Source organism: Perna viridis, chromosome 5 (assembly GCF_037379345.1).
Source record: "Perna viridis isolate PV_CMFRI_1.1 ecotype Kerala chromosome 5, ASM3737934v1, whole genome shotgun sequence".
NCBI lineage: Eukaryota > Metazoa > Mollusca > Bivalvia > Mytilida > Mytilidae > Perna > Perna viridis.
This window is the reverse complement of record NC_142449.1, coordinates 1592574-1604984: the sequence shown is the minus strand read 5'-3', so window position 1 is coordinate 1604984 and position 12411 is coordinate 1592574. Positions and strand designations below refer to the sequence as shown.

The following is a 12411-nucleotide window of genomic DNA, read 5'->3' as shown; positions in this document are numbered from 1 at the left end:
CCTTTCTCACACGCTACACCAATAGCTTCATTAGGCTTCAGCTGTGACGTTACACCTAAATGTGTCTTCACAGTAGTGATATCAATTTTGTCGTCACCCACATTCAAATGAAACGGAACGTCATTAAGCATGCGCCCCTGTTTGAAAATTACATCAGTTTTTTATACTACTGAATTCAAACTTCCACCGTTTTGAATAGTCAACACATATATCAAGAAGGGACTGAAGAGCAACTGGACTTAGTGCTAGGAGTGCAAGATCGTCCGCAAAAGCTGGGTTTGCACAATCAATCTTATCAAAAGCGATCGCATACTTAGATGATTCTGAATCACAGAGCAGCTGGTCAATGTACAGTTCATATAGAAAAGTCGACAACACTCCTCCTTGACGGACACCACGGGATACTGGAAACCACTTAGAAAGTTCATTGTTTAAAAAAAACGGCGCTTTACATATCCGTATAGCTAACGTTAATAATCCTTAACATGTGTCCTTGTATACCAAGTTCCTGTAATTTTTGTCATAAGTCCCGCATGCCATACTGTATCAAACGCGCGTTTAATATCCCAAAACGCTGAGAAAACAATACTTTTGTATTCTACCATCGACCAGATCGCTTCCGTGCAAGAGAATGATGTAGTCAGACAGTTTAAATTTTTTGAAAAGCCCTACTGCTATTGATTTGGAAATGGCACATCATATAAGTCAATCCAAGTTTGAATTCTGTTTGTAATTGTGAGTTCGAATAGTTTGTATAAAGCAGATAACAAAGCAATTGGTCTGTGCGATTCACATGTATATGTTGGTTTATTACCTCCTTAGTGGATCGGAATTATCATAGTCTTTTTCCACACTGTAGGAATATATCCAACGGATAGCATCGCGTTAAACAGACGAGTGATAGCAATAATACATTGTTGCCCAGCATATTTTAAGTGTTCGTTTTGTAAGTTGTCTATATCCGGGGCTTTTCCTATTTTCAATGTCTTAATAGCTGAACTGATTTCTTCAGACGTAAATTTGCCGTTTAAGATCATGTTCTCTGTCGAATCGTGGATTTCACCGTAGGTTTCATCATATCTTTTGTCATTCAAATGAGATTTCACAGTAATAGTTCGCAAACTCAGCGGCAATTTCTTTGGGAGTACGTATTTTTGTGTCCGACATCCGTATCTCGTTATAGAAAGAGCGTTTCTTCTTCTTACGTCCGTTCCACATTTTCCAAAAAATACGGAGATTACATTCAGCTGCATTATTCAGTTTATCAGCAATGTCATTTTGATAGTTGTTATAAGCCTCATTTTGTTTACGATTAAATGTTCGTTTCGCTGCTTTATACTTCTTGTAGCTTTCGTATTGCATCCCGCGTAGACGGCTTAGATCGATCCATTCTCGTCGCATTTCTCTCGCAGCCCGATGCGCTTCATGTACCTCTGTAGTCCAATACGGTTGCAATCTAGCGTTGTAGTTGGTAAAAGGAATGTTTTGATAAGATGCTTTTAATGCGATATCAATACTCGCACTATTCAGTTGGTCTATTTCTGATTCTGAGTTTATATCTACTAGTGTACACAGTAAATGTCGCATATCTTTATCGACTGCCAACTGATAGTTTATTATATTTTCTGTAGCGGCCTTACACCAGGACACTGTTCGTGGGTTTTCGCTATTTGTATCGTGTTGCATAATCGGATCTTTAAGTTGGCAGTAAATTGGCAAGTGGTCCGAAGCTATCTCAGTGTATGAATTACAAAACACACTACATTCCGATACACAGTCAATAAACGAAAGAGGAATAAGAATATAATCAATGGTGGTCCGTAGAGGAGAAAATGTATAAGAGTATCCCGAACAGGTATTTGATTGGTTAACTGCAGTTAATGAATTCGTGTGTACAAAGTTTCTGAATAACTGTGCTTTGCGCTGCATTGATGAAGAGATTGGAATCGTATCATATTGTGCATTGAAGTCACCCGCAATTATTACAGTCCCCTCATTCGAATAATAATTGTACAAGTCATGAATATAATTAAGACACTCTTGGTAATTTTTCAACGAATTGTCACTAAGTAAGTACACTCCGAACAAGTAAATGCTTTGGTTATTCTATACCGTGAACTCTGTCACAGAGATTAGTGTCAATTGTTTTAGTGCTAAATTATATTCGACGATTGACGAGAATTGCTAGTTTTCCGCTTCCAACGTAACGGTCGTAACTGTCATTTTCAAGGGTACATAACCTATATTTCGGATGCAAAGAATCTAGAAAAGTTCGGCATCTCTCGGACAATTTTAGCTCAGATATCACAATATCTATATCTAGTGTTTCTAAAGTTTTATTTAAGCATATGATGATGAAATTACTTCTCGGACATTCCATGGAAGAATTGAAAAGTTCACCATTATGGCTATTAAGATAGTAACAGGTGATCGATTCATAGTGTTATTGGTTTTAATAGTCATTGTTTGTGTTATAATTAGATCCACCGTTACCGTAATAAGATTCCCATTTCAAGTTCCATGAATTTTGTGACATCCACTTTCGACATTTCACTTTAGGAGGCCAAAATCCGGGTTGCTCCAATAAGTTAGCTTGGTCTCGATCTATATTAACTTTAGCTGATAGGGTCTGGTTTCTACCATTAAACAGTGATAAGCAAGGTACATTAACTCCTTTGCTTCCAATAAAGTGAGCGATACCGGACTGTGTTGACCGTTCGTCAATATTATCGATGTAATAACTAGCTGGTCGTTTCCGTTTGACCACTCCAAAGAAAATGTCACTGTTACCGTTCGCCGTTTGCAGCCCTGATGTTACTCGGTCAATACAAACTGATATTTTATAGTTCACAACATCTGGTGATTGTTCATTATTATCGTCTGAATTGACATGCTTACTGGTTTGAGTAGGTACCGACGGTAATTTATCGGGTTCTGAAATTGCGCGGTCAGTATTAACAGCCTCGCGCAGATGTGTATTGCGATCACTATTTGAAGTATCGCTTGGCTGGTCATCACTCTGTTTTGATCGAACACATTTTTTATTAATTAAATCACATCGTCGTCTACCGTCTAGACGGGTCGTTACACCTGATCCAGCAAATGAGCTGTTCTCGCTTTGGTGTGTTAAGTCACCCGTAATTACTGACGCACCCGTTACTTTGAGGTTCACTACAGGGTCTATCTTTTATAATATTCCTGCGTGATGAATGAGGGGATTAGCTTAGATTCTATTGCCGATATACGTTTTTCGTTTACGTCATTGTCGAATTCTCCGAAAGCCCTAAGCTTCCCGTCTAACGTTTTCTTATGAGCTATAAGATTGGTTATTTTCGGAGTTGTCTCACTAATGTACTGTTGTAACTGGTTTGACAATTCATCGATTGTAGAGTTTGCGTTCTTAAGGTCACTGGAAAGACGAAAAACTGTCCCTTTTTTGTCTTTAACTTCGTTTTCTAGAACCGATACTCGATCTATAACAGAATGAAGTAAAGCATATACGTCGCCATTCATAACAAAATCGGTAATCCCTTCGGGGACCCCGCTTGTGGACTGTGTGCACGTTTTACTGAATACTTCGTATATTTCGGACGGGTCGCCTACTACGAACTGGTTAATAATAAAGCAATCTCTAGCTTATTTGTAGCTACAAGTACTCGCTTTGGTAGTTTTTCTGCTTGCAAGTTTCCCTCTTGGACATTTTTCTAAGCCCCTCGCGCGACTTGTCAACAAGGTCCTGTACCATGTCAACAAACTATCATCGGCATCTGTAAGGTCTAGTAAAATTTCTATATAAGATTCTGTGGGCTTGTTTTGCAATTCAGTGTCAAGTTTTTGGATAAAGGACTGGTTAGGGATCTGCGAGAATTACGTGTTAGGGCTGTGATCACCTAGGTTTACTGTTTGTTGTCGTTGGGATGGGGTGTCGGACATTTTTCTACCTTTATCTGATAAGTTCTTCCCGCTGGGGGATTTTCCTGTCTCGTCTCGAGCACTTTCATTGTCTATAGAACTATGGATCAATTCCTGATCAACAGATCCAAACGAAATATCACTGAGTTGGTTATCATTTCCATTCATTATCACACTTTTCCAAACCATAACAGATTACGCTCAAAGTGCACGTCGGGTTAGCTGGAGGACGAAATCCACTACATTAATAAAAAGATATCTTATACATTATATAATAAAGGTAACAACAAAATTACCGAACACTAATCCGATTCATAATCAAGTCAAGTCCAAAATAAATCTGGTAAAATAGCTAATATACCACCAGAGCAGCTGGTTGCAAAATGGTCTTGGCTTGGTACCGGCATTTCAAACGAAATGGTGGGGTAAATCTAGGTTTTGGCGCTAAACCACCCTCTTCCATTGCGGCATGAATATACCATTGGTGATTAAAAAGCATGCACATGCTAATGTCATAATCGGCAAATCAGCGGTCAGGTCAGCACAAAGTACAACTAACAAAAAGCAATAAACTTTATCTTATTTAATATATAAGATATCTGATATATTATATGAAATGTCTAAAATATGGAATAAATATAAAAACGGCTTGCCATATGCGGGGGAGAAGGAATGCCTTTCTTTCCTTCTCTCTTTCTCCTGTTAAATTCAGCCCCCAATTGTATGTAGTATCACTAAAAGCGTGAAATGAATTAACAACTATACTGATTCAACTGTCATGCATGTGGCACCAAGTCAGAAAATAGCTTGCTAGACAACCTTCTAGCACTGTTGGACTTGTGCAAGATTAAAACGATAAAACCGGGCACACTTTAAAATTAACTTTGTTTTAAAAAATATCTCATATTACTAGACAAAATTTCAGACAAAAAAAAGATAATACAACTTGTTGTATCTTCACACAAGCTAAGGATAGAACAAGGCAGATATAAAGGTCAATCGGAACTCCTCAGCCTTTCTAGTTACACCGAAGAAAAACTCAGTGTAGCGGAAATGACCGAGTACTTCCGATTGCCAAGCCAGATGAGAGGACGAAATCCACTTCCTCTTTACATGTCCTTTTCCCTGTGAAGATAGAAAACACATGTTTATGAATTAATATCAGAATCTTGTCGAAAGTCTGAACAAATTGGATAAACTTAAATGATTGATGTGCTATGAAGATGTGCAAATTTTGTTAAATATTTCCGGTTTATTTCTAAAAATCAAGGTGATAAATATATTTAACTCCTTGTAAAAATGAAGTGTGCAATGGTAGCATTGCCTAAACAATCTCAACCAAAAAGACCTTCAGTATCTACCCTTGGTACCTTCTGCACTATGACAATACTATACCTTGCAATAATGCACCAGGTACGAGGAGGTCCTATATATTTTGGTTGGATTGCAAACCCCGTCCCCCTCCCCAGGATCCGCCACTGAAAATTATGACTGTATTGTCTTTGCTCCTTGAGGACCTTTATTTGGTTTTATAAATACATTCCATTCAATTCTATTTGGTAATATAAAGTCCCTGATTTAATAAAATATTATAAATGATATATGCCGCCCTATTCCACAACAATATATAGTAATGCATAATTGGGTACCAGTGCGGAATTATAAATTTCCGGATTTGTGTCTCAATTTACATGCACAAACACAACTTCCGGAAAAATCGAAACGAACCACCTGAAACGAACCGAACCAGAACACCCTGAAACGCAGATGATTCGAACTGTGCTTTAGATCTTCTTGTATTTAATTCTGTCTTCTTTGCCTGATCAACAGTGTTACAGGGCGAGTTGCCTTAATAGTTCATCGTAAGTACTTTGCTGAGCCTTTCAATCATTTTTTTTTCAGAGTTTGAGAAAGGATACAGTCTTGACTGCCCCGTGCAGGTCCAGGTGTTAAAAGAATAGGCCTGCAGCAGCGCTAAGCTTGTCGTAAAAGGCGACTAAATAGTGCTCAGAAGTCTAGCCGGGGGCTAGGGCGCTCTGCCCACAGAGCAACTGGGATGTGTGCCCCAGGTGGTGGAATAGGGTACCTCTGGCGTGTTACATGCTGGGGTTGTCAGGCTATAATATGGAAAACCTGACCGCAAACCAAAGTGGTGCACCGTGTTGGGAAAGATGCCACGTTCCTCGCACGTTAAAGAACCGTACTGTGGTATTCTCCGGGAGTAGGAACCATAGCCATAGGGCTCCGCCACAGGAGGCTAAATTGCCCGACCCTACCCATTTCTCAGGGTTTTTCCCAGGATTTGAAAGGCTTTAGTCACTTTTGTGGTCGGGTATTTTTCAAATTTCAAGAATAATAAAAACAAAGTCAATCATATTTATTACATATATCAACGACTTTGGATAGTGCTGACTGCATATCTCTGATAGAGTTGCTGCTGTCGTATGTTGCGTTTTTGGCTTTTTTGATGTTGGATACAGCGTCTACTCCCTGTAAAATAAACAAATAGAATAAGAATTTACGCATAAAAGATCCCATTATCCTTGTGTCCCATCCCTTTTTCATTTCATCATTATTTCATGTTCATCGTCTGAATATTGCTGAAATATTGCTACTCGGACGTTAAACCCCAACAAACAAACAAACAGTCTTGACTAAATGTAGTCCACATAGGCCCTTGTGCAAGTTGTGGTGTAAAACCACTATTTAAAGTCCCATTACTTTCTATATTGAATTAAGTAATTTCCAAGGTCATTATCTTTTTAAAGTTTGTTAAAATGAACTTTAACAGGTTTTCTCATAGCGGGGACTCTTTTAAGACTCTCTCATAAAATTTGCAGCATACCTGTAATAATGACTTCTAAGAAAGAACGATGAAATGAAAGTAGACAGGTACTAAAAATACTACATTCCTTTTGGAAATTTGACAAATTATTCTCAACATTAGAGTTCAAAACTGTTGTATTCAGTGTGTATCTGACATGATAAGCTTTCAGATGATACCCAGTTTGCATATACTGGCTAAATAAACAAAAAACATACAATGCATCCTAGGAACTACTTTGTTTTTTACGGACTACTTTCTGGTATTTGCAGGCTACTGGTTACATTACTTAAATTAGAACATACGGGTCAGAGAGTAGTATCTCCAATTTGTTAGGTTTAGCCAAATTCTTTCAGTTGCTGAAATGATCTTGATTATAAGGCTTAGAAAAGTCTTCAAGGGATCAAAGTTGAAAAATGAGTTTTTTTGGTTTTTGTTTTTTTTTACAGTTTTCAGCCAATATACATGTATGGAAAACAGTGATAAAAAGAAAGAAATTTTCAATTGCTGAAACAATCCTTATGATAAGTCCAACTGAAGTCTTGAGTCAAAATTGTTGGACCACTCCTTGTTAAATTTCTTGCCCTTGATTGGCAAAATTTTACCAGATGAGCCATTCAGGTTCCTGGGAACCTCTTGTTTATTACTGGTTCGATTTTAGAAATATTTCTGCATTGGATTTTTTGTGAAAATTTCTACTTGTATTTTTCAGTCAGTATTGGAATATTTCTCTCTGTTTTTGAGTAACAAGTAGTCAAAGGGACCAAAAACATTTCTTGAAATACTGTAATTTTTAAGTTTTTCACCTGATTTTAAACATTTTTATTTGTAAATTGTTCCTTTTCATTTAATATGGCTTTAAGAAGTAAGGTAACACAGTTACTTTATCATTAATTGTATTTGAGATTTTGGGGTACCAAGTAATCCGTGAAAGCACACTGAAAGCAGAACTGTGCTATCCTCATTTGGTCTCTCTACCAAAGATGATGATTGTGATTTACCGTCTTTGTTCCTAAACTCCATACAAACAACATTACATAGCTGGATCTGCAAAATGTACCACCAAACCTCTTTCAAAAATTTTAACTTCTATTCTCACAGCTGTCAAAGAGGGTCTTCAGGAAGTTCTACCACAACACTTGTTACTCCCATAGTGGTATTCATTGTGGATCCTAAAAAATTTGAAAGATCTTCTGGAGACCCTCAATTCAAGATTATTATCAGAATATAATAGCATTAAAACCTATGATTTTTCAACACTGTATACTTCTATTTCCCATACTCAGTTAAAATCCCAACTTGAAAACATTATACATCATTGTTTTTCCAAAAAAGATGGTACACCTACATGTAGATACAAATATATAGTTCTTGGTAGAGATTCCTCATACTTTGTAAGAAATAATTCCAAATCATCTTCCAAATATACAGAGGAAGATGTTTACAAAATGCTGGAATTTTTAATCGACAACATATTTGTACAGTGTGGTGGACATGTTTTTCAACAAACAGTCGGCATTCCGATGGGAACAAATTGTACTCCTTTACTTGTTGAACTATTCCTTCACTCTTATGAGGCTGACTTTATAGCTGATCTGATCAGAAAGAAAGAATATCGTTTGGCTAGATCCTTCTATCTCAGTTTCTGCTATATAGATGACGTATTATCTTTAAACAATCCTAATTTTGGGGATTTGATACATCGCATCTACCCAAAAGAACTTGAGATAAAGGATACTACAGACACTGTGAAGTCAGCCTCATATCTTGACCTACACTTAGAAATCGATGGTAAAGGAAAACTATTGACCAAACTTTATGACAAACGTGATGGCTTTTCATTCAGAATTGTCAACTTTCCTTTCATCTGTGGCAATATCCCTTCAGCACCTGCGTATGGAGTGTTCATATCACAACTCATACGTTATGCCAGACTTTTTGTATCGCACTAGAACTCTAACAAATAGGCTTCTGGAACAGGGTTATGTTGCTACAAGATTGAAGTCATCACTACAGAAGTTTTATGGTCGTCATCATGAACTCATGGATCGTTATGGTGTATCCATTTGCACCATGAAAACTAATTTATTCAACAGGTCATAGTTTTCCTTTCCTCGTTTGTCTACCCCGGACTTGACTTTTTATGAGCAACTCAGCGGGTGTTTCTAGAAAAGCAGAGGACACTTGCCCTATCGGTGCATCTGGTCCGTGCTCCCAGTTTTTATTTCATAGTGCTCATTTGCTTTTGTTACTTTGTATGTATGATTTTAGTTACTGTATGTTCTTTGTTGTGTATGTCTGTTTTCCATGTCTGGTCTTTGTCCCTGGATTACATTCTTTTGATTACCGCTATAACCTTGGTTCCCTTGATTACTCTCTTATTTCTACCCCAGACTTGACTTTTTATGAGCAACTCGATGGGTGTTTCTAGAAAAGCAGAGGACACTTACCCTACCAGTGCATATGTTCCATGCTCCCAGTTTTTAGTGGAGTCTGGGTTGCACATTTACTTTTGTTACTTTGTATGTATTATTTTATTTACTTTATGTTCTTTGTTGTGTTAATTTCCTGTTCCCTTATCTTTCATTAGAAATTTTCAATGTCATGAAGAACTTTTCTTGGATGGTAGTGAATTTTCAAATTGTTCTATACTTTGATATAAATTCTGAAAAATTTCTGTGCAATAAAATGAAATTTATCTACATGTATCTGTAGCAGGTGTTAACTTACCTGTAAGGCTAAGTAAACTCAATTGGTAGATTCTCATCTAACCTTCTCAAAAAATGGGGTGGGTGAGAGGATTATTTTTTTTATTCCCTGATATTTGCTAACTTAATTTTAGCTATTTGAAACATACACATGTAACAATGATGTTCTAGATCCATAACAACATCAGTTTCAGAGAAGGAACATCGTAATAGTCACCAAGAATTGAAAGATTTGTGTTTTTAGGTATCTCAATACTAGAAACTGATGTGAAAAAAAAAATCCTGATTTTGAAATTCCTGGCCCAATTTTTTGTTTATTTTTGTCATTTAATGGGGGGGGGGGTGATGAGAATCTACTAATTATTTTTAATTGGCCTAAGAGGACAATGACATTAAGTATAGAGACACTTATATAGTAAATAATGTGACTTTGTCCTCTTCAGCATGCTTTGGAGCATTAATATCAACAAATTAAAAATCGAAAAATGAATGCATAATGAGCACTGCACTTTATTTGTTTTATGCTGTGACAACTGTGCTGTTTCAAACTCATGGGAAGAACAGTGATATTACTGATATATTGAGGATGATAACAAAATTACCAAACTGATATTGGATATGATTGCTTAGTTTCACAAGACTTGATAGTTTATATTTGACTGTCTTAGTGTGCACCATCAAGTCTCATGTTTGATTTGTCGTTAGCTCTTAATGTCCCCAGGCCCCTACCTTTCTGTCTGTCTGTATGCATGTAGGTCAAATGGTTTATTCAGACATTTTCAGATATCCTTAGAACTATTCACCATAACCTTGGTTCCCTTGATTACTCTTTAAGGTATTGTGTGTTGTGGTGTATGGCCTTATCTAGATGAATTACAGTTCAGGCTTAAACTTTGTTCTGATTGAAGGATTTTTGGCTTACTCATAGGATTTAATTTTTTTTAGGAGTCTGAACTTTTTCGGGCTTCCTTCAAATTCACATTATATCACTGTTTTGTAATGATTGTATAAATTCAATGTACCATTTACAGTAAAAATGTCATATTAATCACAAGTCAATAAAAAATTATACTGCATTCACTCAGGTGTTTTAAATGATGTTTTAAAAAATATCCAGTATGCATGTAGCCTTTACATGTTGAGAAATTAGTGGTTTGTTTTGAAAACATTTTAGCTGAAACACATTATCAAAAACACATTAGGTATGTGAGAAATGCATGTTCTTATACGTAACACAAAAAGTCTTTTGAATATTCTGGTTTTATTGAATGAATTACATGTGTATGTAGTAATATTTCAAATAAAATTGCTTTCAACATAAAATCAAGCATTGTCAAAGTGACAAGTGATTTATGTACACTTGTATTTTGTACATATTTTATTAGTTAATTTGTATTGTTTTGTTTTTCTATTTGTTTGTTGTTTGTAAACAGATTTATTTGTGTATAATTTCTGTCAAGTAATTCGTGTAAACTAACTGTGTTCAAAATAAAGTCTTATTATTATTAGGTTTTTGTTTCCAAATCAAAACAGGTGCTTAAAATTAATGTGTAAAATATGTAATTGTCATCAAGTATGTGTGAAAGTAATTTTCAACACGTTACAAATCTGAGCAAACAGTTCTGAATGCAAGTCAGTGTTCTAGGATTTTTCAAAATTTTAGGTTTCCACGGGAAAAGTCTAAATGATGATTAACTTTTGCACACTTGAAATTTGCTTGTTTTTTTTTAAATCTAGCTTACTACTTGCGAAATGGAAAGTGGAGTGTAATAAAAACTTTATTTCACCAAAATTTTACTTGCCCCAGATGACAGGTAAGGGGAATCCTAGAACACTACAAGTGCTTTCTGAAGCTTTTCAGACTGAAAAGTTTTATTTGAAATCTATTAGAAAATGCATGACATGTTTAATTAACATACCCTTTTCTTTGGCCAATGTGCTGATATACTAGTATATGTAACGGTGAAACGGGTCCAGACACATGTTATGAGTCTTGTTTATTTCAAAATAATAAGACTGTGAACATCTAAAAAAGGATTGAGAACAGGTGTATCTTTGCTTCAGCACAGCATTTCATACATGTATATCTTGGTCAAAGTGTAATAGTTTCAAGAAGTACATGTATATAAAACCTAGATGTAGTACCGGATATTCATACAACCACTATTGGGGTTTAAACATGTCAAAGCCGTACATTATGACTTAATATGAAGGAAGTTCTAAACTTGTTTTGCAGACAAAAAAAAATGGAAACTGAAAATGACACCAATATGCAGAAAGCATTTCATGTGCTAGAGAAGGCTAAAACAGATAATGAGAAACTTGCAGCACTGTTACTGGTAAGTAAATTCAGGGTTACTTAAACATACACAAAATATAGTTGACTGCATAAAAATCATAACCATGTAAACTATTGCCATCACTTGGCATCTGTCATTATCCATTGTTGTTAACAATTTTTCAATACTCTTCTCTGAAACTACTTTGACCAATGAGAACCAAACTTGGTATTCCGCCGAGAGTGGATGTGGGGATTTTGGATCTGTAAACAAACATGACCAGTGTTATGCAAAATAGAGCGTAGGAGTCAGACAGCAGTTTTTTTTGCATATATATATTCTAAAGCATAAGGTTTATTGAGATTTTGATCATGTAAAAGTGTTCAGCATGATGAGATCTGTCTGTGATTAATATTTATTGAAAATATGTATAACCATGTTGGAGTTATTGCCCTTTTTGGACTATTTTTGATGTTATTACATGTACTTTAAACAAATTTTCTCCTCAGAAACTACTGGACAGAATTCAGTAAAAGTTGTTTTGACTTTTCCTTAGGTATGAACTTAAGGAATTTTTATCATAGAAAAACCAAGGCTGATTTCAAGAAAAATAGAATGTGGCTCATTAGGGCAGGTGAGCAATTTAAGCTCTTTAGAGCCTCTAGTGACAATTTAAAATTAATAAAAC

The 12411-nt window shown here is 36.0% G+C and overlaps 1 protein-coding gene across 2 annotated transcripts in view; it reads left to right on the top strand.

Annotated features, from left to right (window-relative positions):
- Window positions 1-5605: 5605 nt before the first annotated feature.
- The window catches only part of LOC148615550 (neurochondrin-like), a 33338-nt gene continuing 26532 nt past the window's right edge, over window positions 5606-12411 (top strand). The window contains exons 1-2 of one of the 2 annotated variants that reach the window (XM_088581901.1): window positions 5606-5774; window positions 11681-11783. In XM_088581901.1, the coding sequence (XP_088438027.1) occupies window positions 11691-11783 (93 nt within the window). In that variant the 5' untranslated portion in view covers window positions 5606-5774; window positions 11681-11690. The remainder of the gene's footprint in view (window positions 5775-11680; window positions 11784-12411) is intronic. The other variant, XM_088581902.1, reaches the window with a different exon arrangement.